The sequence below is a fragment of the Chroicocephalus ridibundus genome, chromosome 7 (assembly GCF_963924245.1).
Source record: "Chroicocephalus ridibundus chromosome 7, bChrRid1.1, whole genome shotgun sequence".
NCBI lineage: Eukaryota > Metazoa > Chordata > Aves > Charadriiformes > Laridae > Chroicocephalus > Chroicocephalus ridibundus.
The window spans coordinates 31,210,631-31,237,050 of NC_086290.1; the positions used below are offsets into that span (position 1 = coordinate 31,210,631).

Genomic DNA, 26,420 nt, shown 5'->3' on the forward strand with positions numbered 1-26,420 from the left:
TGGCTTACCTTTCCAGCTGCTTTTTTTTTCTCCTCTCTCTCCTCTCCCCCCTTTCCCTCTGTTGGGCTGACAGATCAGAGTTTCCTCCCCAGCAGAGGGACTGGGAATGGGCTCGGGCTCTGTGCTGAGGAGCTGCTGCCCCCCTGGCTCTGAGAAGATCCTGCTTTTTGTGAGGAGGAAGCTTTGGGGGCTCTTTATTATTTTAAAACTACAAAGTGCTCAGAGGGTAGGTGATTATTAAGGGGAATCCCTGAATATATTCTCCAGCAAAGAAGGCAGGGCGCTGGGGCTGCTCAAGAAGAGAGCCAGCAGCCTCCTACAGCACCACTACAGGCACTGAGAGGACATAACATCAGAGAGCGGCTCCTCTGCCCTCCAAAACAACAACTTTCCTACCATCTTGGAGGTAGTAGAGAGGGAGAGAGGGAGGGGGAAAAAAAGTACAGAAGGTTTTTATAAAGTGTCAATTTAGGGGAGGGAGCCAAATGGCCAAAACCAAATTTTTTTATCATTTTTATGACTTCTTATTTTAAATAAAAATAATATACAAAGACATATGGAAGAAGAAATAATTTTCTTTATAACCTGTTAAGATCAGCTTTCTGGAAAAAAAAATAAAAGGAGGTACGGTAAAAAATATATATTTTTAGTAACTTTGTTTTTCTTTTAAAAATTAAAAAATCGTATTTTTTGCTGTAATTTATAAAGTTGAAAACTTTTTTGTCGTTGTGTGATAGTTTTAAAATTAGTATGCAATTGTGAAAGTTAGTGTAACTTTTTTTTTTGGTACTCGTCCTCTCAGAACAGCTGAGATATTGATGTGGGATAGTTTGGTGTAACTGTACCATTGCGTCTTTCTCTCTGAAGGCATTGCAAGTAAAATGGAACGTACAGGTAGGAAAAAAAAAAGGTATTTTTTTAATTTTAAATTTTAATTTTTTTTCTAGAGTAGGCCATGTAGATAAGCTATGAGAGATTTAATGCAAGTGAGTGGAACCTGTGATATATATCAGAGAAATTCTGCTTATCTGTCATAAATTTAGCATTGTCTGCCCTTCAGGATGAGATGTGAAAAAATAAAGCTGATAGCAAGAAATTTGGAGGCAATAGTTGAGTTTTGGTTTTAATGTTTTCAAAGCATTTTGCAGCCTTCTGAAATTTGTTTTGGTTCGTTTTAAGTTCTTGTTTTGATCTGGGAGCTTCGCTCCTGATATTTATGAATACTGTTATTCCTGACTTTTTACAAAGTTGAGAAATGCTATAAATTTACACTGCAATATATTGTAATATAAAATAGTCGTCGTATTTTTCTTTGTTGCAGATGTTTCTATTAGATTGTAAAAAATACATGAAATGCTGTCAAAACAATGTGAGATGCTATGGTGTATCTATAGGTGAAGACACTGATTGCTGTATTCAGCAGACCTATGATAATGTTTCTTGCAATAGGATTATGCACAGCCCTGTTCAGAGATGAACTGCAAAGATGCCTTTTTATTTGTCCCGAAGGAAGAGGAAATAATTAGGAAACTAATGAGCTATACATTGAAAAAAATGTATCTAAGTTTTTTCCATTGTAAAAATTATTCAGGTGGTATACGCTAATTGAACTGCAGTCAGACTAAGGTCATATGAATGAAGGTATTGAATTACTTAGTATGTTATCAACTTCTCTCCCTCCTCTGTCAAATATGAAAGGTGTTGTTTTAGCTCAGTTACTCTAATATGTTTTTTAAAAAAAATATTCCTGAATTTAGATACATTGCGTTTTCAAAACATAGTGAGTTTGCCTAGCTCACTAGTATAGTGAGCGTAGCTTGTGTGTTTCTAGTAGGTTTTTCATTTATATAAATTAGCTTGAAATGAAGTATAATTAAAAGTCAGCTGGTCTTTGTGTCAAACTGTATTTTTTGTTCAGCAGGAATTTTTTTAAATTATGGTTAGTCTGCCTAGCACATTTTAATAATCCAAAGTGTTGCATTCTGTGGAGTTATTGCATAGGAGGTGTTTTTCTCTCTTAGGTTATTAATCCATTAAATGCATTATTCTGCTCTGACATTAGAAAATAAAAAAAAAAATCAAATATGTTGCTCCTATATTGTATTTTAAAAGATTTTGTATTTTGTATAGAAGTAGTGCAATAATTTGTGTACTTCATAATCTCACCAGTCATTATTGTGTGCTTTGGAGCATGAAGTATAATGATTCTTTTTGTAAGATATTTAAACAAAAAATACTTTTTATATTCTATATCTAAAATTCATTAAAGGAATGACTGGGATTACAAATGTTGGTCATATATGGGATGATTAAAAAAACCCCAACCTTTTGAAATTACAAATAAATTATCTCAATGGATTCAGAAATTCAACAAATGCAGCATAAACTAATATTTTCTTTTATTCTAAATAAATAAAGGACCAAATTCTCAGACCCCAGGTTTGCAAATGCTTGCAGGCCTGATTAATAATTCAGAAGTGTTGAAGAATTACTCAATACTTGCATAAAACTCTTACCAAGTCGGTAGGGTTTTGCTAGAGTACCGAATTCAAGTTTCTGCACTAAGTGATGTCTTGTATCTAGCACTATTAAACAAGAGAATTGCTCCTTTTAACTGTAATTCAGTAGTTCAGCATAATTGAACTACAATTCAAGTTAGTTCTCTTTATTGCACTATTAAGAAATCTTATTGTTTTAGGAAGAGACCTAAAGAGACTCAGTATAGACCACGAACAACTGGTCTACGCTGAGTCCTTCCACGGTACTCTTGGGAATATCTGTACAGCACACTGAGGGATATCGTAGTATTTTTTTTAAGTGGGATGCAGATGATACAATGTGTTAGAGAAATGGCTAAGAGAGAACCTGAACACATAAATGATATTAAACCTTTTCTTTGGCTTATGTGCTTGACTTCACAGATACTGACTTTAATCGGATTACTTGCATGCCTAAATTTAAACACGCATCATAGGAGCATTACACGTTTTGGTGACATCCTGAGACCTACTTGATGTGTGTTAATTGCAAAGCCAGAAGCTTAATGCTAAGGAAAAGGAAAAACGTTTTGAGTCTAGTTTGGAATAGGAAAACTGAAATGGGTATTTTTTAGTGTCTTGTACAAAAAAAATTTAATCTTTTTAAGGAGGACAAAGTAAAGAGGAAAAATTCACTAGATCTTAGTTACATGGACTATTGTGTAATCATTCAACAGAGAAACTAAAATCTGTAAGTTATGGAGGGAGGAATTTATTTAACAGGACTTTGTTTATTTACCTGAGAGGATTAAAAGGATTTGCTTTACAGTAACTTACTAAAAAATGCAAATATTATTTTAATTGTTTAGCTGCCAAGAAAATGTTATACAGTAGCACCCTAAAGGAGCTAAGTCAGCTAGTTTGAGTAATGCAGAATTAAAAAAAAAGATTTAAAAAAAGATATATTTTTATGGACAAGACCCTTCTCTGAAGTTGGGAGATCTGTCATAGAGTAGAGCAGTACTCTGAAATTATGTTGGAGAACAAATTGGACGACGAGACTCCTGTACAAGGATGGTGTGTAAACCCAAAGCAAGAAACATCCCTTGTACAACATGAAGAATTGTATTCTGGAAAGTCCATTTCTTCATCACGGAATAGGTCTGTCTGCCTTGACTTTTAAGTGGCCACATCCCTGGACCAACTGCTCCAGCCAGTAAACATATTGTATGCTTGAGCAGAGAGTGGTCAAAAGACCACTAATGTTTCCTAAATCACTAGTTTCTGGCTAATGAGGCATACTTTCCTGATTTGTCTCACTGGTATTAATAGTGAGAAAGGGGTCAGTGACATAGTGAATAAGCTTTGTGAGTATAATAAAAATAATGGAATAGATGCTTTAGGTTGTATACTAGTTACTAGAGCAGGCTGCATCAATAAATGAACTTTGACTGTCTCCCAAGGTCATATGCACCCCAAGTGCAGACCTGAGGAATTTCTGGAGCATGACTTAGACTCTGTGCATGTGGTGAAGAGTCTGGGGTTTTCAGCAAATTTATTTAAAATGCAGGTGAATATTCTGAAGGGGAGGAACAACTCTTTAAGTGTGTAGATGTTCATTATAGACTTCCGTATATAGAGCCACATTTGTTTAGAAGATCTCGTCTTTAGGTGTTTAAACACTGAAAAGGATGACAAATTAAACAACCAAAATTATGATTACATACATTCTTTCAAGCCATGTCTTGAGCAACAGTTTTATGTGGTGTTGGTTTATTTTATTGTGGTAGGTTCTGGGATCAAGCTAACCATTAAAGCCCAGCATATTAGCATTATTGAAAAATGCTTATTCTGATTTTTCAACAATTCTTTAACATGAAAATTTTATGGCAGTGGTTGTCTCTAGCGTATCTGAATTTCAGTTACCCTGTCTGCTGCCGTAGTATGTATTTTATAACCAGCGTGCTTTTTGCCACTTTTCTGAACATCAGAGAGTCCTAATACTAAAAACATTGTCTACAGTCTGAGGATTTTTCTCTAGCAAATACACCCGAGTTATGGCATAAATCCAGCTGCTAAACTCCTTCAAAGCCATGCTTTAGTGCACTCCTGCGTGGCAGATAGCACAGCTGAAAGTATAGGGCAAACCATAAGTGGAACAGAGAAAGTTTACTTCATTTAAAGTCATAAATGCTAGCAAAGCAACACAAGGCACAGATGACTGGCCTTGTCTTCCTGAGTCTCAAGGCCTTCATTAAAGCTTATTGGAGCAATGGGAATTTTGCTGTGGATTTCAGTAGGAGTATCGTTGCAGAAGTATTTAACCAACTGGGAGCAGATGTATGCTAGCTATTGCATGATAATATAATTAATTGATAGTGAACTGTACTGAAAATAGTAATTAACTAAGACTTAACTAATCTGTTCTTCATTATCAATGTGTATTTTAATCTGCATTAAATAAACGGTATTGTCTTCCTAAAGCTCAGCAAAGACAAAATAGTAAGACTATTAATTGTGGGAAGGTTGTCCAGAGTACATGACAGGCATCTGTGGAGACTCCTTTAAATAGAAGACAAATGAATGGAATAAACTGTCCCAGCAGAATGCTCTAATATAGTCCTATTTCACTAGGAAGCTCACTGTTAATTCGAAGTATAGTATTGTATTTTTACTATCTGCTTCTGTCTATTGATATTTCATTAACTGTAATTGTAGCATTTAAGAAGCTACACGCTTTATCACCAGTGCTTGTTTCTGCTATTAGTTCAGTTATTCATTTATATGCCAGTTAGGGTGGGTCTTGGTCATCACTGCAAATTGGAAAGATGAGAACTCCCACTCTGGACTAAATGAGGGATCTCTCAGCCTTTGGAGAGTAGCCAGTACAAGATGCTTCGAACAAAGGTGTGGAATATCCTGTGATGGATAATTCAGAAATAAAAAGCACGCAGGACAGGATTTTTCAAAAATAGTTGGAGTTGAGCTAACATCAAAGCATAAGGCTTTATTAGCGTCTAGGGTCATGAGATCCCAGTGGATTTTGGAAGTTATTTGTTATACACGAAGCTTTTTGCTCTTAGTATGTTTCTTTTTGATGTGTGGTTCTCATCTCTGATCCATTTCAAACATAGACACTGGTGTACAGAAGGTGACGAGAAGACATAAAATTATTTCTTTGAAATATTAGTTAAGTACATTCAAAAGGCAGTATTAGCATCAGAGTGGGGAGATGTCTACCCGCTATTACATCTCACTACACAAAGAGGCTGCTCAATCTCAGTAGGCCTCTCAGCGTTAGGTACTGTGAATGGGTGCTTGCATGTAGCCAGAGAAAAACATCTATTAACAGTGTTCAGCATAGCAGGCTTTGCTGATGGTGGAGTCACTCAGAGTTTGAATCATAAGGTTTTATATACGTTGCTTATGGCTCGCTCTCGGTGTCTCTGTTGTGCCCAGCTGTGGGGAGCTGGGGATAGCCAGGTACTTTGGGACACATTGCTGACATCATTCCATCAGCTAATATGTGTTACTGCAAAGTGTCTTTTGGATTAAACCTTACACAACAGAGAGGACCATGACTTGTACAAGCCCCCACACAGAGCAAAGGATTCAGTGGTTGTTTCTGAACAAGTTTTCCTTGTGACTTTCTGTAAATTTCAGTGTTTCAGTCCCAACGGTACTTGTGCCCATTTAACATTTTATGAATAATAATAAATAATTATCTGTTAATATCTATTAATAAATTAATAAGAGGTTGCGGTTTGTGGGTTTGTTGGGGTTTTTTTAAATAGGAATTTTAAAACTGCTTCTCAAGCAAGGCAACTTCTCAGGTAACTCTGGGAGAACCTACCCCATAAAACATGTTCTTGCACTCCTGATAAAAAGCTTACTTCAGTTGCCAGTGAAGTCTTTAACTTTTAGGTGCTCCCCATAATCCTCTGCTTACTTATTGCTAATTTTTTTCCCACCATTGTACTCACAATTAAGTCCTCTTCTATCACTTCGCTTATTAGCACTTTCTCTGTTCATGTCCTGTCAGTGCCTTGAAAGAGTCAGTCTTTCAGCCCTTCATCACTGAAGGTGATTTCATCTAATTGCATATTCAGAGGACAACACAACAAATGATTATTAAGAGACTGTCCTGTTTTGGGAGAGGATGTTTTGGCTCAGCCATTGTTTGGAGTATTTTATGAGGAGCCGGCGTGTGGGGACAGGGATGGAGATGAGGTTTTTTTACCTTTTCTCTCTGGATTAAGGCCAACGCCAGGCTGCTGTTCTGCTTTTTCTTTAGCTCTATGAATCTGAGCTCCTTTTCTATCAGCTCCAACAGCAGATCTAGCACATCCCTCAACCAGGCAGATACTGTCTTGCAAGAACCTATCAGCCTCAGAAGAGGCATTGATCCCAAGTCTTTTACTTCCTGGGGAAATGCTATAGACACTTCCTTTTCTGCTTTGAGCTACACTTCAAAATACATTAAAAAAAAAATGAGACAGTTACAACTATTTTTATGAATGGCCTAGTTTTGTTGGCTGTTTCAGAATCTTGCTGAGAACATAACTCAGTTTGACTTGACTTCCATTTGCGACTACATTGTCTGGTTTCTTTTTATTGAAGAATCTCACTAAATTGCCTAGGATTTAAAGCAGTCTCCCTCTGGAATTGTAGGGATGTACCCACAGGATGCTGGTGCTTCCAGGAAGGTGGCTATTGAACAGGGGTTTTAAAAAAACTTTTTGTTTTAAAATTGCAGCTCTAGACTTAGATGCTTAAATCTGCTTGCAGTATTTTGACAGAAATAGTTTGTTTCTCTTTAATCTGACTGATGGTGTTAACCTGGCCTAAACTTGCTTGAAAATACAAGTGCTTCATAGGGGGAAAGCAACGGAAGATGGGCGATCTGTACGATCGTAAACACTCTACTGTAGGACAGTACATGCTCAAGTGACTGCACATGGGGTGCTGGAAAACACAAACATCACACTAATTGTTGTTTAATCTTACGTGCTGGACAAGTAGAACATCCGCACTTAGATAACGCAGGCCTGTGATGGACTCAGGGGCATCTTACCGAACATGCCTGAGATTCCTGCCCTGCTGCTGAAGATCAAAGCACACTGAAAAACTCTGCTTGCTTGAACCTTTGAAATACAGGCGAGAACAGCAAGTCTGAGCTCTTGCTCTCTCACTAATAAGGACGCTCTCACTCCGCGGTGCCTGCGTCCCCTGCCTGCGTGCCTCTGCCCGGGCGCTGCTTCAGAGATCCCCCAGTCCGTGAGGCATCGAGATTAAATTTGTCTTTCATCCATTGTTTTGTGGTTGTTTCTGCATCCTGCCTGTGACGGCTCCCACAAGGGTTTTACCTTGAATTTACACACCCTTCTCCACTCCCCACAATCTTCTGCTGAAGACAGGACTACTTAAAGGCAAGGTTTAATCCAAGCCATGTTTGGGGTTAATTGTTTGGATGTAAGAGCTATGTTTACACAGTGCTGTGTTGAGAGAAGCAGATACTTAACGTCTAAACCCATCCATCTCCCAGACACATACCTGTTCTTTTTCGTGCTGTCTGCAGGCAGGAGGGTGCAGGAGGAAGCAAGATGAAAGTTACTGGACCACAACTGGCGATACAACCAATGAGAAATTCTGCCCGATGGCCGCCAGGTGGTACTAGGGCTGCATTTGGGGAAATAAATCTTCAGTTCTGGTCTTAGCTTTAAAATAAAGTACAATAAACCCCTGCCCGTGCCCCAACAGAGTCTGGATAAAGGCACCCACCAACATTGCATTTGGAGGTGAGCTGCATCAGCAGAACTGACCGTTCAGGGAATGTATCAGGCTACTAAGCCCTTTAACAGCCAAGAACACCACTTTGAGCACGTTCATCTCCCATCATCCCCGCTCTTCATTGCCGCCTTCTCAAAATGCTCTGCTCTAATCTGAGGTTGCCGCTTCAGAACCAGCAAGTACTAGTGCTAACTGTAAACTTTTTAAATAAATAGAACCAAATTGCATGAATAGCCCTGTCTCTAATTTCTGTTCTGATACTTTGCCCAGCCAACATCCCCTCCCTTCCTTTGCAGACCCCCACTATCCTTTTATTGCTAGCCGGTCAAAAGTCCGCATGTGCACTGACTGTCCAGCCACCAGAGCAAACAGCAGAGATAAGGGAGGGGCTAGATTGTAAAAGTCAGTTGATAAGAATGCTAATTTAGAGTTCTCTTTACTATCAGTCAAATCTGAGGAGAGCCTTGTTGCTATTGTCAAGTTGGGTTGAAAAGTTCCATCCTTTGACTAGTTAGGTGGGAAAGAGGGTAGAAGCAGGACAAACAGCACCACATGTACTTCTTTTTTGTCTTTCAAGATAAGGGCTGAACGCTTTTTGAATAAAAATAAGGATCTCCTAAACACACTAACTGAAGGATGCAGAGCTTTCAATAAAACAAAAAGTAATCTGTGACAGAGCTCCCAAAGCTAAATAATGCTGTAACATTTAAGGCAAAAAAAAAAATTTCTAAAGCTTTTGAACCTTTACAGATTTTGAAGTGAAGAAGAGATAACTGACTTGTTGCGCAGCTGAAATTATTCCTGTGTTTGTACAACATGGATTTTCATGAAAAAAAATAAGGTTTTCATCCTAGGAACCTGAGAACCAAATGTTTTACTGAACATGGGATTCAGCTACACCCCTTCCTCTTAAACCTACCATCTGTGAGAAGAGCCAACTGCCTTGCTTTCAGCATATGTTCTCACACATATTCTTCTTTTGCTATGTCCCTGCCATAAACCCCTCCTCCTTCTCCTCCTCCTCCAGAAGTCATGTTTCACAAGGACAACGTGAAGGTTTTATGCTGTACTTGGTCACAGATGCAGACAAACTATGGGGTCCTCTGAACTGCCACATTAAAAACAGACTACAGTATTTCTAGATGTCCCATTAACATATATAGTAGTATCTTTGAATAAAGTGAATGGTTGTCTTTATTTTGTACCACCAAGAGAACTGACCCGTTGGTAACTGGAAGACAGCAGGCCGAGTCAAATAATGTACAATATTTAAGACACAGTCAGCTAGTGTCAGGACATTGGGCTAGACCAGGAAGAGTTTTCTTCCTGGGCAGAAGGAAAACAATTTTTAAAAAATTACTTGCTTGTTACTGAAAAATTTCAAACATGGAAGAAAAAATGAATTTATAAAGCTAAGGCTTCTATAGTAACAGTATTATTCTACACTGGAAAATGTAGCTTTTCCTCCTGCAAAAGTAACACTTTTTTTTTTTTTAATAATAAAGTTGGAAGCGATGACTTTATGGTACTCTTCCCATTTGCATAGTTCCTGAAGAATTACTCTAAACCTGATTACCCTCACAGCCTGTTGAAGAGGAAGCTATCCAAGCTATCCTTTTCCCAAACTTACATTAACCAACATAATAGAGGAGAGAGTTGCTGTTCTGAAGTAAATCTAAATCTTAAAAAAAAAACCCAACTAAAAAACAGCATACACAATCCCTTCCCCCACTTTGCTATAAAGAGATCAGTGCAAGGAGAAACTATTCTGAGATTTTTTCTGTATTTGAACTAGTTTAGATAAAGGCCTTATCTTTTTGCTACATATTTTAAGCAGCTCAATATGAGGAAGATGTGCGAAAACTGCTCTTCTTTTTCACAACATCAAAATTATTTTTATTTTCCCCATGAGTAGTTTCTCAACTGAACCGAAATGGAGAAACACAGAAATATCTAGAGCAGTGGCAGGTCTGAACACTGACATAAACCAGGTATGTGTAACTCAAAAGAGGGACAACTTGCTCTGAAAGCACATTACAAAAATAGCACGTTCACACTTTCACTGGTGCTTAATATTAAGATAGGTGGATACTCTTGAAGAAGGTCACAAACTAGTATTTTTGCCACGTAGACTTGTTCCTAGCAAATCAGGACTTAATGGGCCCGAGTTGCTTACTGAGTTCTTTTCATGCAAGAAGTGCGAGCCGTATGAGTTACATAGGTAATGGGTTGTTTGGTATTATAATTTATTTGTATACAATCATCAGGTACTCTGCCTCTGGGTACAGTAAGTTGAGTGCTGCGTGTTCTCTCAGGCACAACGGTCCTATAGTATTATAGGGCTATCTGAACTGATGAAAATGTGAATGAAGAAAAGAAAAATACGACGACCTAGCAAATAGATTTTGAAAAAAAAAATATCAGTCACAGCAGTTAACTGCAACAAATACTTGGATAGAGGTGTAGCAGCCTGATTAGTCTCTAGCAGATGGATGGCTCTTCTACTGCATGAGCACCTTCAACAACAGCTTTCACACACTTGGCCATTGTCTGGGATGCTCTACTGATTGAATCTGAAAAAGACATAAATCCAAACACATGTTGGTGTGTTATATACACAGATACAAGATAAAAGAGATTTAGTACAAGACTGCATAGAAAGAGGATAAAGAAAAATGCTTAGCTGAAAATATAGTTCAATAGTCTATGCTTTATGCAAATTCCAAATCATTTTACTGGAAAATTTTGTTTCTTCAAAAGACTCAAATCCTACATATCTTAGTGGAAAGCTTTAAATGCCTCATAAGAATCTTACTGTAAAGCTAAGTAAAACCTATTGCTAATTTCAGAAAGGAAAGGCCATACTATACATACCTGTCATATAAAAGTCTTTTATTGTGAGCTGAGGTGGAACAAGAGGATCAGCAAGAAGCTGTTGCTTCACTAACTGTGGTAGGAAAGGAAAAAAAACAAAGTCAGCTTTATGATAGGAACTTGTTACCAAAGCGTTTGTTTAGTGAATTCTACATTCAGGGCAGGTCAAAGAATGCTTCAGATTTGGTTACCTTTGACAATTCATTTGCCTGGGTGAAGTAGTTAGCCTCTTCCACATCATCGTATCGAACCAGGTTAGGAGATACTTCTTCTAAACGCTTCCGTATTTGATCAAGGTTCTCATAAGGCAAGGTCATACCAGCCAGCTAAGAGATTCACAGAAAGAAATATCGTCAAGTCTAGGGATTTAATACATAGTGGTTTAGATTACCAAGCCATTAACACACCTGAAGTAAAATCAGGAAAAATCTACACTCCTGACAACACAGGCAGTTATAATGTACAAACTGAAGCAAAGTCACAGTACTCTGTTGGACTTCTGATGCCTACAGTTAAGACTTCCCCATGTTAAAAAAACCTAGGGTGTCCTGTTTGCTATACAAAGGAAAAAAAGACAAGTAGTGCTTTTCTCCTTCCATACAGACATCACTTGTACTTTCCCTATCTTACCACCAAATGAGATAAAAGTTGATGCAATTATCAATGCATCTTGTTCCCAGTGACTACTAAGCACATACTTGATCTTATCTAACAATATCAGGTCCTGCCCTCAGAGTTCATATTGTTTTCTTTCTAAAAAGCAAAAAAACTGCATCCTCCCACCAGCTTCCTCTAAAGCACTTCATGAAGACCTGCAGAATTTGCAGACAAAGCTTCACCCATTATGCATTCCAATAGCATACAGCAGCTATAGTATTAGTGCCATCCTCAAAAGGGAAACAATATGATTTAACTCACAGAATTAACAGAGGATTCAGTATAAAACATTACTTCTTAAGACTACAGTCATGTATTTCCCTGAAAACGTACCTCCTTTTTGAAAACACTTTTCAATATAAAAGGAACTTAATGTCTCAGTATACTTTTATTAGAAGCAATTTATAACAGCAACAATACCTCAGAGACAGCTCTAATAATTTTCCAGTCTTCCCTTGCCATCCCAGGAGGCGTTACTGCTACTCTTGTCTGCTGGGCCCTACCCTCGGTATTCACATATGTGGCCGCCTTCTCTGTATATGCTGCTCCTGGGAGAATAACATCAGCCATGGGAGCTCCCACATCCCCGTGATGTCCTAAATACATGGAAAGAGGAAACAGTACACAACCATATAAAACATAAGTCAAAATAAAAAGAAATGCTTTCTTAACACAATACAGAATCTCTGTGTTCCCAGAAAAAAAGTAGTTTCTGAAGTTTGCTTAAGCAGTAATATAAAGGCTATTAGGCTGACTGCTCTGAGGTCTTACTTGCCTAATACTTTGGGGAGAATGAACGGACTACAAGCAGTAGTAAATGGTAGTTCAGTCTCTATAGTCTCAGCTTTGGGAGGCTCCAGGAACAAGGATGCTTAATGAATGAAGGTAAGACCATGTTTTGGTATGACAGAACAGCTGGGAAACAACGCTGGTTTGTCTGCCAGATTTGAAACTATGCTCCACAAGACCTAACTGGTTTATATTCCCTTATTACTCGTCAACAGTTCCCCAATTTTACCTAAGAAATAGATAACCAGTATCTCAGTTATGTGTTGGAAGCTCCATTTCTTGGCAGAAAATAAAAGCTAGAAATTATCAAAGGGTCAGGTATCTTTGTAAGAATATGGCACTGTTTAGGCTTTCTCTCCAGCTATTAGATAGTAACATTGCTTAATTTACATCTACTAATTACCTTGATAGATAATAAAACAGTCCTTTGGCAAATCCTGACGTGTTACACAACCCGAATCTGCTCCCAAGAGATACAGTACTTTGGGAGGATTTTTCCTAATTGCCTCCACTCCTGGTTTGAAACCCAGATCCAAAGCAGCTACCTGGCTTGCAACCCTGTAGGAACAAACACATTATAACTTAAAGTTCTTTCAGAACTCTCCCTCTCCCATCAGAACAGACCTTTTTTTGACTAAATATTTCAAAGGGACATAACAGGCCTCTTAACAGTAACAGGACAAAAATGAAGCATAAAGGCAGCTCAAAATTTTGACAGAGTATTTGACAGAATATCAGATTGGTTTTGCGTTTTGACAAACTGATGCCATTTGAGGTTTTCAGGGGGAATCTCACCTATTTAAGATGGGATAGCAAAATAAAGGCAGACGTTCCAGGTCAGGGCCTAGTGTCAGGCAGCTCACTTATCATCTGGAACATCAAGGGTCACATTTCAGCTAGGAATTCAACTCAGCAGGCCTTTAATTTAGGCCACTTGCGTGAAAAATGAAAGACCAGCTGCTGGACCATCAGCTACTCTGAAATATCTAAGACTTACGACCACTACATCATCACCATGCATTTATTAAACATAAAGATACTTTTAGAAAAATGAAATAATCATTCTCATTTTCTGTCCAGTCTTTTTCTTTTCCAAAGGAACAGTTTTGCATAATCCTGCATAACCAAGTGCCAGACTTACAATTACATTTAAAAGAAAAAAACATTCTCTCTGTAGAGACAGATCTTTCAATATTACTTATGTTTGTCTGACATAGTTAGACATACAGGTTCCAATAAGTTAAGATGCTTTCTACTCTTAAGGTAGAGAGGATGGTGCACCAAAAGCATGGAAGTTAGTAAGATGAAATACTACCAAACCACATGTAAAAAAAGGTATCATGAGTGTTCTTTAGCTCATCTGTGTTTTGGTAGTACATGTTTCAGTTTCAACAGTAGGATTTTATAGTTAAGTTTCCTTCAGAGGACCAAGCCCTGCTCTTGCTATACTAGTTTTACATCTATGAAGCTGCTTTGGGCAGAAGGACTTTCTTGAGTCTCTGAATCTGAGCACCACTGCATTTGCTGAATTAATTTTTGCTTTACAGAGGTGGTCAATTTAACAGAGTTTTAGGAAGACAGTGGGGAAGGACTGTCCCAAGAAACGCTTGCCTATAAAAAGGAATAACGTCCGAATAAACTGAATAGCTAAGATCAAAAGCCCTAAAATGAAAAGCTTTGAAGCTTTTCTATTAACTATTCAGTCAAGAAGCTGCATAGAAAAAGAAATATAATAAGAAACCATATTATTTACATACTCTTGCAATTTTGTTTTTCTTCCTCTAGATAAAAAGCAATCATTTAGCAAGTGACACTGGTCTGCTGTGCATTCTACTGAGCACTGTGTTAATATATTAGGCTCTCCTGTATTCTATAAGTTTAAATTTAAACTTTAAATTCTACATTTATATATAACAGATTAATAAATTCTCATGGAGAGCCTGAAAAGTTTGCCAGGTCAAGAAACCCATTTCTATTAAAAAGTTTCTGCTAGTTTGTACTTCTATTTTTTATATTCCCTACAGGTTCTAACCTGATAAGCCGCTTGCGTGTACACAAAGAAATCTGCACACATACATTGTGGTAACTTGTGTATGCCCAGCGTGAATGAAAGTGGCTCCCAAAAAAAGCTTTAAAGCAAACCTGTGGAGGATGTTCATGACTTTCCAATCAGAGCCAACACCGCTCTTAGTCCTGGCATTTTGTGCGATGGTGGAAACGGCAGCATGGATAGCGGCTCCGTCACCACGCTGCAGTGCTGCGCTACCTACTACCACCATTGGCTTTTTGGCCTGGTCGAGGACCTGTGCAAGTAAAGAATCAAGAAATTCATTCCAAGGCTCCGAAGACAATTCTTGGTGCAGATAATGTAATAAATCCCATAATTTCTACATAAGTCTTCCATGCAGAGCTACGGTTCTGACGCGGTCGTTGTTTCATTTAGAGATAAAGCCAAGAGAAACTGCTATAAGCAGTACGCTAGCCTGTCAATACAGAACTATCATCTTGATAACCAGACATTTAAGTGGAAACAGCAGCGGCTGAAACAGCCTGTTTTATATCAAGAAATATTCTGTGAGTTTCCTGCACTGCGAAGTTTTACACACCTGAATATATTAAGCAGTTCACGCATACTTGGTGCACACTAATCATTATCTCATCTCAGCATTTGATTAAAAGCAAATAACTCCGTATATAACATGATACTTCTCTTCAAATCTGTCTCTGTGGGGAATTCAGATTACTATTCAATGTATCTGAAATTGAACAGTCACGCTCTGAAGTTGTGTGTACCTTGCAGAACGCATGTTTTCCAGAAGCAATGTCCTGGAGTATCTGTGGGGACTCCCCTAGATGATCATATGTGTAGGTCAAATTCACAGGAGAGCCAACAAGGGCCACTTGCAAGTCATTGTGAAGCCAGCTGAAAACACAGAAAACATTTTATAAAAATCAAAGAAATACAGAAGTTTACTCAACCAAAGCCACTAATTATAATTTTAGCAATAACTTGAAATAGGATGCAAATTCTTTCTAAGGAATTCTAACAGCATTGATTGTTTTGGTAACATGCAGTTTATAGCATTACTCTTGACTGTTAAGCAAGCTTTAGAGTTTTTTTATAAGGACTATTTCTCTACATACATTCTGGGACCAGTGCAGCAACACACCTTACATGAGAGGTTCATTAACTCAGTTCCCTCCTCTCCTCAAACTTTTGCCAATGCAGTGGAAAAAAAGGTTGCACAACATGAGGTACTACAACTTTAAACAATCTTTTCCAGTGTTAGGCAAAAACAAACAAAACAAAACCAAACCCCACATGTACTGTTACTATTAAATTTATTTAGCTTGACTTAACTCTTAGTTACTTCAGAATTGGAGTTGGAGTCATTTTTAGGCGGATAGAATTCTGAATTTGACAGTGCTCATGGTTTTACAAATCCGCTTATTTCTTACATAAACAGAAAAATTTAGCTGGTTAGAATTCTTTTCTGTTTCTGCAGCTTCTCATAGCAGACAAAAATTTATGAATCGTTCATAAATTTTATTGCATTTTTTCCTCTCAAAATTTAAGGCCACTGTTCTTTAAAATTATGTATTTTGGAAGATCCCGGCAATAGGAAGGACAGGGCTTTTATAAACCTCATTTGTCTCCTGCTGACATATCTTGTTAAAGTTGAATTAGCCACGTTCAAAAATTTGGGAAAGCCACACTACTTGCCAAAGAAAAATGTTAAACTTGAGCGACTGCTTCTAAAATGAGCGAGTCTGATTTGCTAAACAACAATACAAAGAGCAGCAAACTGATGCTGAAAATAATTTTTTTAGGAATATGCTTTAACAAACTTCTCTAAGACAGAAAATCTGAGGTGTCTGTGTAATGTAACAAAGGAATAAATGTCTCAGCATATGAACTTACATAGAACGTCAAAGTGAGAATGAACAAAACATACCTATGCGCTACAGGGAGAAGAGACCCCCCTTTTTCTACAGATGTATCGCCATTCCCTTTATTAAAAAGTGAACTAAATCCAGTGAGCCTGGATGAACACTCTCAACTTACTGCCTGCGGCTCCACCTGAGCATTGCATCAAATCCAGATGGATTTGCATGCTTATTCACCACCAAGGAGTACAAACCTCTTCCGAATTCTAGCATTAAAAAGCGGTGCCTCAAAGCGTGGATTGGTGCCAGCCAGAAGCAGGACATCTGCCTCCTCCACCCCGGCAATCTTGGTATTAAGCAGGTAGTTAGAGCGTAAATCTGTGCTATAACAAAAAGATGCAAGAAAGAAAGAGGATGAGAATTCAGTAAAGGGAAGGAATGAAGATATGGTAAACATTCTACATGCTTAAAATATTTTTTCATCTCAGGGAAAGAAAGGGCAAGAAGAGATTTGTCAATCTGAATTACTAACCCAAATAAAAAGAGCGAGCTTCTCTCTTTCATGAGTATCAGAGACATTAAAATATTACAGGAACGACACAGGATATTACAGGATATTTCCTATGTTTACTGCGAGCCTTCAAAAACTTCATCTGCTATTACACAGCTTACAAGATCATAATTGTACTATAGTTTTCACAACACATAGAAATGGACTAAATTATCCAACTTACAACAGAGTATAACTGGCTTTCAGTAGCCTACTGTTGAACTGTAGCAGCCTCAACATACTGTAAAATGTGCTCTAGTAGAGACGACGTATCAACTGACAATCCATAAATACCCTCTATATATTAACATTGTAAATTCAAACAAACCCTGCTAAAGCACAGCAGTTGCTATCCTAGGTCATTTCAGAATCTTAACATGAGATGATTTGCAGACTGGAAGGTTTATTAACACAGTAATTACAGACAAACTTTGCCCGAACTCTTACCCAGCTCCGGCAGTAGGGAAGACCTCTTCAGTGCAGAGCGTATCACAATCTACTCTATTCAGTAAGTCTTTCAGAGCTATCAGCGCTTCTGCATCCACCAGTCCCCCTACAATTGCTGCTACTTCCTTACCTTTGACAGCTTGTAGCTGGAGAAAGAGAAAATATACACGTAAGCAAAAGAAACTATTGAAATAAATTCCCATTTGGCCCAGGTAAATGTATGTTACATTAAGATGTACGAAAACCAGCAGTGCAACCGCTGGTCTGGAGCAGCACAAACGGATCAGCAGTGTCTGACTTCCGCAAGGCAGTGACTCCAGGTCCTTCAGAACTCAGGATAAGCAAAGAGCAGCTCTCTGTATTCTGTGCAAGTCTCTCCCACTTGAGTTACTGCTCAGATGTGGCTAATTCTCATTTGGTATGCTGAGGAGAGGAAGACTGCTGAATGCTCTTATTTTAATGAGCCTAAGATGCAGGCAGAATACAAACTTCCATAACACAAGCTCAGGTAGTAAACGCAACTCAAAGGTATTATCTGAGATGCAATAGCTTTTGTAACAAACCCTGCTACTGTACCATGGGCAAAAACATCCTTGAGGAAAGTTCAATTACAGTTATTCAATTCTATTTCATCCCACATAAAATTTTTAATCAAAATCCAGAGCAGTCATGCAGCACTTCATTGGAGCAGCAGAATCAATCACCACACTGAGGAAGCACTGAGGCAAGCACAATTCAGATCTAAGTAATACAGAATTAATGGCTTTGATGGCAAAAGTGGTGATAGCACAGTTTAAATGAATATAAAGAAGTCTTCAGATAGATCAGAGTAATTCAGAAAAGTTGCTTCCTCCTAAATTTCTGAAGAAACAGTTCAGTTTCCCATTTAAATAAAAGTAATTTCTCTCCCAATGCCCCAAATGAAATCATGATAAGACAAAGTTCTTCAGATGATCTCATCCATGAAACAGGAAGTAATATTCAAAAGAAGAAATTTAAGTGGAAATAAAATGGATCAGAAGTCAAATGGTCCCCTCTAACCTTAAAGAAAAAAGCCCTTTTCTATATAACTGTTTTCATATTAATCATTGTTACATGTCCAGCTTTAGAAATTAATTTTACGCTACATGGATTGAAAATTGTTCTTACCACACCAGCGACACGAGTTAATACATCCTCCCATGAGGCATAAACAAATACTCCTTTCTCATTTTTGATCATTGGCTGAGTAAGCCTCTGACGCTTCAGACCATCATAAGCGAACCTAAGTGAACACCACTAACATTACTAAAGAGCAAAGACTGAGATAACTTCGTATACTAAATATTTTCTAAGACTGAGTTTTCTAACAGCTTGCAATGATTAGAAAAGAGAAACACAAGAAATATTTTGTGTGAGTTTAACTTTTCCTTCTCATAAACAAGCAAAAAAAAGTCATACAAATAAAAAAGTTACTGTAAAAAAAAGCTACAAAAATGAAAACATTAGAAAACTCAGTAACTTCAATTATAATATTAAAAATATGTTTTACCAATTATTCTTTTCTATAGCTTTACAGTATTAACAGTGGAATCCAGCAGTTAGTGTGCTACTGACCACACTTCTGTTTCTGCAAAGTGTGCCTTTAATGCGTGCAAAAATGCGCACGTGGGTACAAACACCTCCCACACACCTTGTCTTGTCAGATATCCACTCCTCGTTGATATCTTCATGCAGCCTTGGCAAAATTCTCATCACTTCTCCAGTTCTTGTGCTCACTACTATGTTGCTTCCAACTGCATCAAGAACATCAATTGACTCTACCTTCCTGTTTAGAAGAACGAATAAACCGTTTGCAGTTTTCTATATACAAGCAGCAACAGACTGGCATAACAAACAAAACAACAACAACAACAACAAAAAAGTGCTGTAGGTTTACCTTTAGATAAACATACAAGAGCTTAGTTTCACAAGATATTTTAAATAATATCCTCAACAATTACTGAGCTAATGAATTTGAATTTTCCTTCACACAGATTTTTTTACTGAGCAGTCGGCATAAACATTTTAGACTAAAAATAAGGGAAGAATAGTCTACAAACTGAAACATTCTTCTTTCTCTTGAATGAGCTGTGAGTAAATAACAGAATTTATGTTAGATTCAGTCTATAGAAAAGTCTACAACAAAAACGCAGAGAATAAAAATCAGGGAAAACTCTTGGTAGCATAGATGGACATATTCTAAGACAAAGCGTATGACAGAAATGGAGAAAGCTGCATCTTCAGTATGACGTTGAGATACACACCTTGTCTCCCATGGGCGTGCAGTAAAGGCATATGGCTTGGAGGTAAGAGCACCAACTGGGCAGATGTCAATAATATTTCCTGATAACTCAGACATGAACATTTTTTCAACATAAGTCCCAACTTGCATATCGTTTCCTCTTCCGGTTGTTCCCAAGTCATCTACCCCTGCAACCTCACTAGCAAACCTGGTAGATGCAGAGAGAATTAAAAATAGATCTGGAACGTATAACAGCAACACAGCACATTTTTCCATCATTATCTCATTTTCTTAAGATAAAACATTAGCCTTAGTTCACACACCTGAAAGAAGAAAACAATTGTTCAGATGTATTAGTCAGTGCCACCACATGCAGGACTATACATCTGCAGAATTTCAGACAGACAGGGCTACAAAAACTAGGTGGAGTTAAATCAAAAAACAGAGCAGTTCAGTGCTCATTGAATTTCACAGTCAAAGATTAGTCCTAACAAGTTCTTTCTAGAACTAGGCAGGTATTGTATTCCTTTCCATCTGGCTCAAATTAGCCGCTACTGAATCTCAGGACTACAGAACAGCATAAATATAGCTATAGCTACCAGAGGCTGTCAAGAATAAATAAATCTTGCAAGTGTGGCTGAGGAAGTCACTTAAATGTTTCTAAATCCCTTCTGGCACTAACACCATGGGACCAGTTCTGCCCTGTAGAATTCTGATTTCACTTTCATGTTTTGGCCATCTCTCTCTATTTCCTGCACGACATCCGTCTGGTAGCTCTGGAAAACCAGCTATCAGTCCCTACCAGAAATAAAATTCTTAAGTACAGTCAGAAAAGAAATAAGAATTGGCTGCCTCTCATGGTGTTTCTCTCACAAGTAACAAACTGATATAAACATGCCTGCTCAGTACTCTCTCCAGTGAAAAATAAAGGATATTACCTGATACATCGAGTGCACTGTATACACCGAGTCATGATTGTTTTGACTAACGGGCCAATGTTCTTGTCCTCCACAGCACGTTTACCCTCTCTAAATCTACTCCTATCACTGCCAAACATCATCGATTGATCCTAGAACAGACAACAGAAAACAGACATATCCAGGCTGCTGGAAAGCACAGTTTCACCTAAGGCAAGAGTATTAAGACATAAGTCTACACAATTTAATTGGATGTTGTACCTGTAGATCACATTCTCCACCCTGATCACAGATAGGACAGTCCAATGGGTGATTTGCCAGCAGGAACTCCATTACACCCTCTCTGTTGGGTTCAGGAACTAACATTAATGTCAACTTTACATCATTTAGCCAATAGTGTAACTAATCAGCTATAGGAGGCTAAAAGAAAGGTACCTTGCTTTCCTGGACTTCTCAGAGTTTGTCAGTATGTTCCAGCCCTTCATAACTGGCATGGCACACGCAGCAACTGGCTGCAATCATCATAAAAGGCAAGCATGAACACAACGTGTTTTTTCTCAACATAGGCACAAACCCCAGCTTCCCCCTCCCTCTAAATTCTTACATACGCATCTGTAATTAATTTAACGTGTTGTAGAAATAAAAAGGCATGTGCAAGGAAAAAAAGAAAATCTAACCAATAAAGCCAGTAGAGGCCATATTTATTAATAACCTGCTATATAAAAAGGTTATTTAGTTGTGATTTATTTCTGTTTAAAGTTGAAAATTTTACACTTCCCAGTTCCAATTCAAGTAGTTTATAGCAAGAAGAAAGTCAGTTGTAACAGATACAAGGCAAATCAAAGAGATTCAGCAGAGATCTGGAAAATCTCTAGAACTGAAGTTCAGAGTATGCATCATTTACTAGGCATTTATTTGGACAAAGCCTGTACAAAGAGTCCTGGAACAAGATTTTTCACAAGATTACTGCAAGATTAACAAAAACTCCAGCTCAGAGAACTTTTCAGAGAACCCTCAGAGAACCCTCCTACTTTTCAATTACGCCATGAGATAGACCATCACAGAATCATAGAATAGTTAAGAGCTGGAAGGGACCTTAAAGATCATCTAGTTCCAGCCCCCCTGCCATGGGCAGGGACACCTGCCACTAGACCAGGCTGCTCAAAGCCCCATCCAGCCTGGCCTTGAACACTTCCAGGGATGGGGCATCCACAGCTTCCCTGGGCAACCTGTTCCAGTGCCTCACCACCCTCACAGTAAAGAGTTTCTTCCTCATATCTAATCTAAATCTACCCTCTTTCAGTTTAAAACCATTATCCCCTACCCTGTTGCTACACCCTGTGATAAGAGAGTCCCTTCTCCACCTTTCCTGTAGGCTCCCTTTAAGTACTGGAAGGCTGCTATAAGGTCTCCCCGGAGCCTTCTCTTCTCCAGGCTGAACCACCCCAACTCTCTCAGCCTGTCTTCATAAGGGAGGGCTGGAGCACCTCTGATCCTCTTTGTAGCCCTCCTCCGGACCCACTCCAACAGGTCCACGTCCTTCTTATGTTGGGGGCCCCAGAGTTGGACGCAGTACTCCAGGTGGGGTCTCACGAAAGCAGAGTAGAGGGGCAGAACCACCTCCCTTGACCTGCTGGCCATGCTTCTTTTTTTGATGCAGCCCAGGATTCGGTTGGCTTTCTGGGCTGTGAGTGCACATTGCAGGCTCGTGTTGAGCTTCTCATCCACTAACACCCCCAAGTCCTTCTCCTCAGGGCTGCTCTCAATCCATCCTCTGCCCAGCCTGTATTTGTGCTTGGGATTGCCCCAATCCATGTGCAGGACTCTGCACTTGCCTTGCTGAACTTCATAAAGTTTGCACGGGCCCACCTCTCAAGCCTGTCCAGGTCCCTCCGGATTGCATCCCTTCCCTCCAGCATGTTGACCGCTCCACACAGCTTGGTGTCGTCAGCAAATTTGCTGAGGGTGCACTCAATCCCACTGTCTGTGTTGCCAACAAAGATGTTAAATACTACTGGTCCCAGTACCGACCCCTGAGGAATGCCACTCATCACTGGTTTCCACTTGGACATTGAGCTGTTGACCACAACTCTTTGAGTGTGACCATCCAGCCAATTCGTTACCCACCAAGTGGTCCATCCGTCAAATCCATGTCTCTCCAATTCAGAGACAAGGATGTCATGTGGGATCATAACTTCCATCTTTAGTGATAACCCAACATTTACAGAGACACAAAGCTCAAACTGTGGAATTCAAGTTGAGGTGAACTAAAGAGCTTTATATGTGAATATAAATGTGCAACCAAGACTGAACTTGAAAAGAATGCTTCAACTATTTGCATAGATTTCTTAATACTGCTGAAGACAGCCTTCAATCCTGAAGTTACTATTTTACAACAGACATCAATGGTACGTATACATTAAACTAGTAAGTAACTGCAATCTCTACTTAACTAAAACAAACCTGCAGACACTAATCCTACAGCTGAATTCATACAGTATCTGAACTTTACTATTTGTGTAATATCAGCTGAAAAAGTGCGGTTGAAGCCTGGATTACATAAAATAAATACATATCTTACTGAAAATGGACAGATATAAAATGTTCACATCCAGGAGCAAGATAATCCATAACAGCCTGAGAACTGACTGATTCATAGGCAATCCCTGCAGTCCAGTGGGAAGAAAGGAAAAACCTGCTTTGAGCAGCTGAATTACAACAACTTGTGTGCTAATGATAGTGCAAACAATTATTTACAAGATTTAAACTAGGCCCTAAGCACAGCAGAAAATTGTAATTCCTATAAAACATATACGATACCTTGGGAGCCTTCTCTATTTCCACAAGACACATCCTACAGTTTCCAGCAACAGAGAGACGATCATGGTAACAAAACCGAGGTATCTGAATTCCAGCCTTTTCACAGGCCTATAAAGTATAAGAAACAAAGGAAAATTAAATTTTAGTTAGATCTTTCAGTTCCACGTCATAAAACATTATTCAGTTTTTCAAAGAATAACACTGTTAGTGCTTAGGAATATAGTGCATTCAATCTTTCATCTTAAGAAGTGACCACAAAAAAAACCAGTGATCAAGCAGAAACATGTCAGGTTATCAATTACAAATAAATTTTTTGCAAAATTTGTAACTGATTGAGGAAATGAGAACTGACCTCTCTCTCATTCTTTCCTCCAAGAATAGAGAGAATTCTCTCTAATAGATAGGACAACAGCAATAAAAGTAACTTTTTAAACAAAGTATGCACTATTTAAAGAAAAATGCATAAAAGAGGAAAATTTGAAAAATATAAAGGAAACAACAATGGGCATAATGACTTCTGATAATTCAACAACACAGATACTCTCTATAAAGGTACTGGAGCATAGTCAATCTTCAACTTCAGTAGAACCCCAAACTCAGAAACATTCTTCCATGAGATGTCTGAAGAAGCGATAGGAGGACAGAGATGACAGATTTCCAGAGAACTGATGAAGCTGGCCTTTCCTGCGTAAAATCCCCACAGCTGAGGTATCTACGCTATAGCGCTAGCTATGCCTGCCAGAACAAACACCACTAAATTAAAAAAAAAAAAAAAAAATTTAAGAAGATCTAATTTTTCTGATGAAATCTACAAAGAATTATCACATGTAAGCAAAACTAAAAAGCTCGTTAAAATAGCATTTAAGAAAATATTACATTTGACTCCTGCCAGGGGCGTTCTAATGCCTAAATAAATTAGTAACTTGTATCCAAAGAACAAGGGATATATTTTGAAATAAATACTACGTACTTTAATATTCTAACTCACTATACCACGTCCCCATTTAATGGCTTCTTAAAAAGGCATTAAGACTGAAAAAAGATCTACTTGAAATTTTGGCCTGAAAAGCAACAATGCTGAGCACAGGCTGGGAAATCCAGGTTCCATTTCTTCCCACACCGAGAAGAATAAAAGCAGCGAAGGATCAGTATTGTGAATCATAAGAACTAATAACCAGAAGGAGACTACACCTCATTTGCCTAAGACACCACTTTAATAAGATACAAAATTAACAGGTTCTGAAAGACTACCAGGTCACGTAGAGTTCAGAGCTAGAATTTCAACCAGAATTTATCAAAGTCTGTTATTGCATTGTGTAAATTTTTGCAGTTGGCATTCAAGCTGCACGCATCTTCTTTCAGGCAATCATGGCAGATGCTTCTTTTTCAAACACTGAACTCCCCAAATGATTTCTGCCACATGAAATTGTATCACAGTCAGTGAAAACACCCATAAGAATTGCAAGAAATAATGCAAAGGGCTGTGGGGTTTTTTTGATATATAGGATAGAACACACTGCCAAGAAGTGAGACAGGAAGTCCAAGAAAAATTTAGCATGCAACTCCCCACACCTGAAGTACTGTAGTTCCAGGGTTCACCAACACAGGATGACCATCCACAAACACTTCTATTTGGTTGCTGGCTGCTGTTGCAGTTGTACGACGTCCTGAGAGACATGGAAAAAGAAAACAAAAACTTTCAGTTACTACCCCACGCTGCTTATCTTACAGTTATTCATACAGTACTGAGACAATTCAAGTTCTATAAACAGTACAACATAGAATTCCAGAGCTGCAAACAAAGTACGCGTACATGCCCTTCAATAAGTCAGTTACACATGCACCAATTTTATCACCATACACACAGGCAAAAACCATAAACTCAAGGCACTTACCACACACTTTGGAGGACTGGGTGACCCCAGCTAAGGTCCTGCGGACAGCAGGTAGTCGAAGCATTGTGCTTTGGCAAGAGAGAGAACAGCACCGAGTGTTTAATCAGTTCAGATTGCTGAGAGGTTTTAAACAGGCAGAGTAAAGCTTCTGTAACAGTTGCAAAAAAATATGTATGCACCTATACGTATACTGGGTTATACAATCATAGAATGGTTCAGGTTAGAAGGGACCTTAAAGATCATCTAGTTATAAGAGAATAACTAGTTACTTTCTTAAACTACAAGATATGTCTCTCTCTTTACAACTATCTACACCTCACATATACGTACGTCACCTTACACTAAAAATGGTGCAAGCCACGGTGACAAGCAGCTGCCAGCCCTGCTCCAGACGCGACCTCTGCAAGCGCTGCCAGGAGCACGGACGAAGGACGAGCAGCCACCCGGAACGAGTGGCAGCTTCCCTGCAAGCGCTCCGTGTTTACAAACACACGCAGCGGCCCACCCCACCGCAAGCGCCCCGGGAACCAGCCGGGCTCCCCGCCGCCAGCCCCCCCGGGCCCCGCTCCCACAGGCACCGACTGTGCCGCGGCCTTGCCAAGCCCGCTCAGCCCGGCGGCGGGCCCGGCGTCCCCGTCCCCGGGGCCGAGGGCAGGGCGGGCGGCAGCACCGCCCGGCGCTGGGGGTCACCTTGGCGGCACCTCCCGCCGCTGCCCGCCGGACAGCCCCCGGCCCGCCGCCGTGCCCGTCAAGGACACCGGGAGCGGCGAGGGGAGGAGGGCGCCCGTACCGCCGCCACCCCCGGCCTCCCTGCCGCGGCGTCCGCTGTTACCTGGACGGGCGGCGGAGGCGCCTCGGCCTTCCCCACCGCTGCTCAGGCTGCCCTGCGCCTCGGCCTCGGCCCTTTCCGCCGCTCGCCGCGGCCTCCTTCGGCAACCTCCGGAGACGGGCGCCACCGCGACCGGCGCCGCCTTCTGACGTGGGCGGTTCGGCAACCTTCGGAACCGGCCGCTTCGGGGATTTCCGTCAGAGCGTCGGCAGCACTCGGCAGTT

General features: G+C 39.4%; 2 protein-coding genes and 1 long non-coding RNA gene across 10 annotated transcripts in view; 1 reads left to right on the top strand and 2 right to left on the bottom strand.

The window, feature by feature from the left end:
• The window catches only part of INO80D (INO80 complex subunit D), a 46,637-nt gene extending 46,257 nt beyond the window's left edge, over positions 1-380 (bottom strand). For all 6 annotated transcript variants that reach the window (XM_063340704.1, XM_063340702.1, XM_063340708.1 and 3 more), the window contains exon 1: positions 9-380. The gene's annotated coding sequence lies outside the window, so the exon portion shown is untranslated. The remainder of the gene's footprint in view (positions 1-8) is intronic.
• On the top strand, positions 321-14,737 carry LOC134518235 (uncharacterized). 3 transcript variants are annotated; one of them, XR_010071900.1, is made up of 3 exons: positions 321-406; positions 803-894; positions 14,612-14,737. It is a non-coding gene; the product is annotated as an uncharacterized LOC134518235 (long non-coding RNA). The 3 variants fall into 3 exon arrangements; XR_010071898.1 differs by lacking the exon at positions 14,612-14,737 and adding an exon at positions 8,056-8,720; XR_010071899.1 differs by lacking the exon at positions 14,612-14,737 and adding an exon at positions 1,450-1,587.
• NDUFS1 (NADH:ubiquinone oxidoreductase core subunit S1) lies at positions 10,477-26,333 on the bottom strand. Its single transcript, XM_063340711.1, has 19 exons — positions 26,200-26,333; positions 25,368-25,435; positions 25,045-25,139; positions 23,473-23,580; positions 21,088-21,164; positions 20,914-20,995; positions 20,674-20,804; positions 19,758-19,943; positions 19,145-19,279; positions 18,622-18,736; positions 17,473-17,618; positions 16,730-16,858; positions 15,381-15,510; positions 14,730-14,890; positions 12,991-13,145; positions 12,219-12,394; positions 11,333-11,467; positions 11,142-11,214; positions 10,477-10,840 (listed from the first exon to the last, which is right to left on the bottom strand). Exons 2-19 carry the CDS (start codon positions 25,429-25,431, stop codon positions 10,749-10,751), a joined length of 2,190 nt encoding a protein of 729 aa, XP_063196781.1. The 5' UTR covers positions 25,432-25,435; positions 26,200-26,333; the 3' UTR covers positions 10,477-10,748.
• Positions 26,334-26,420: the final 87 nt, after the last annotated feature.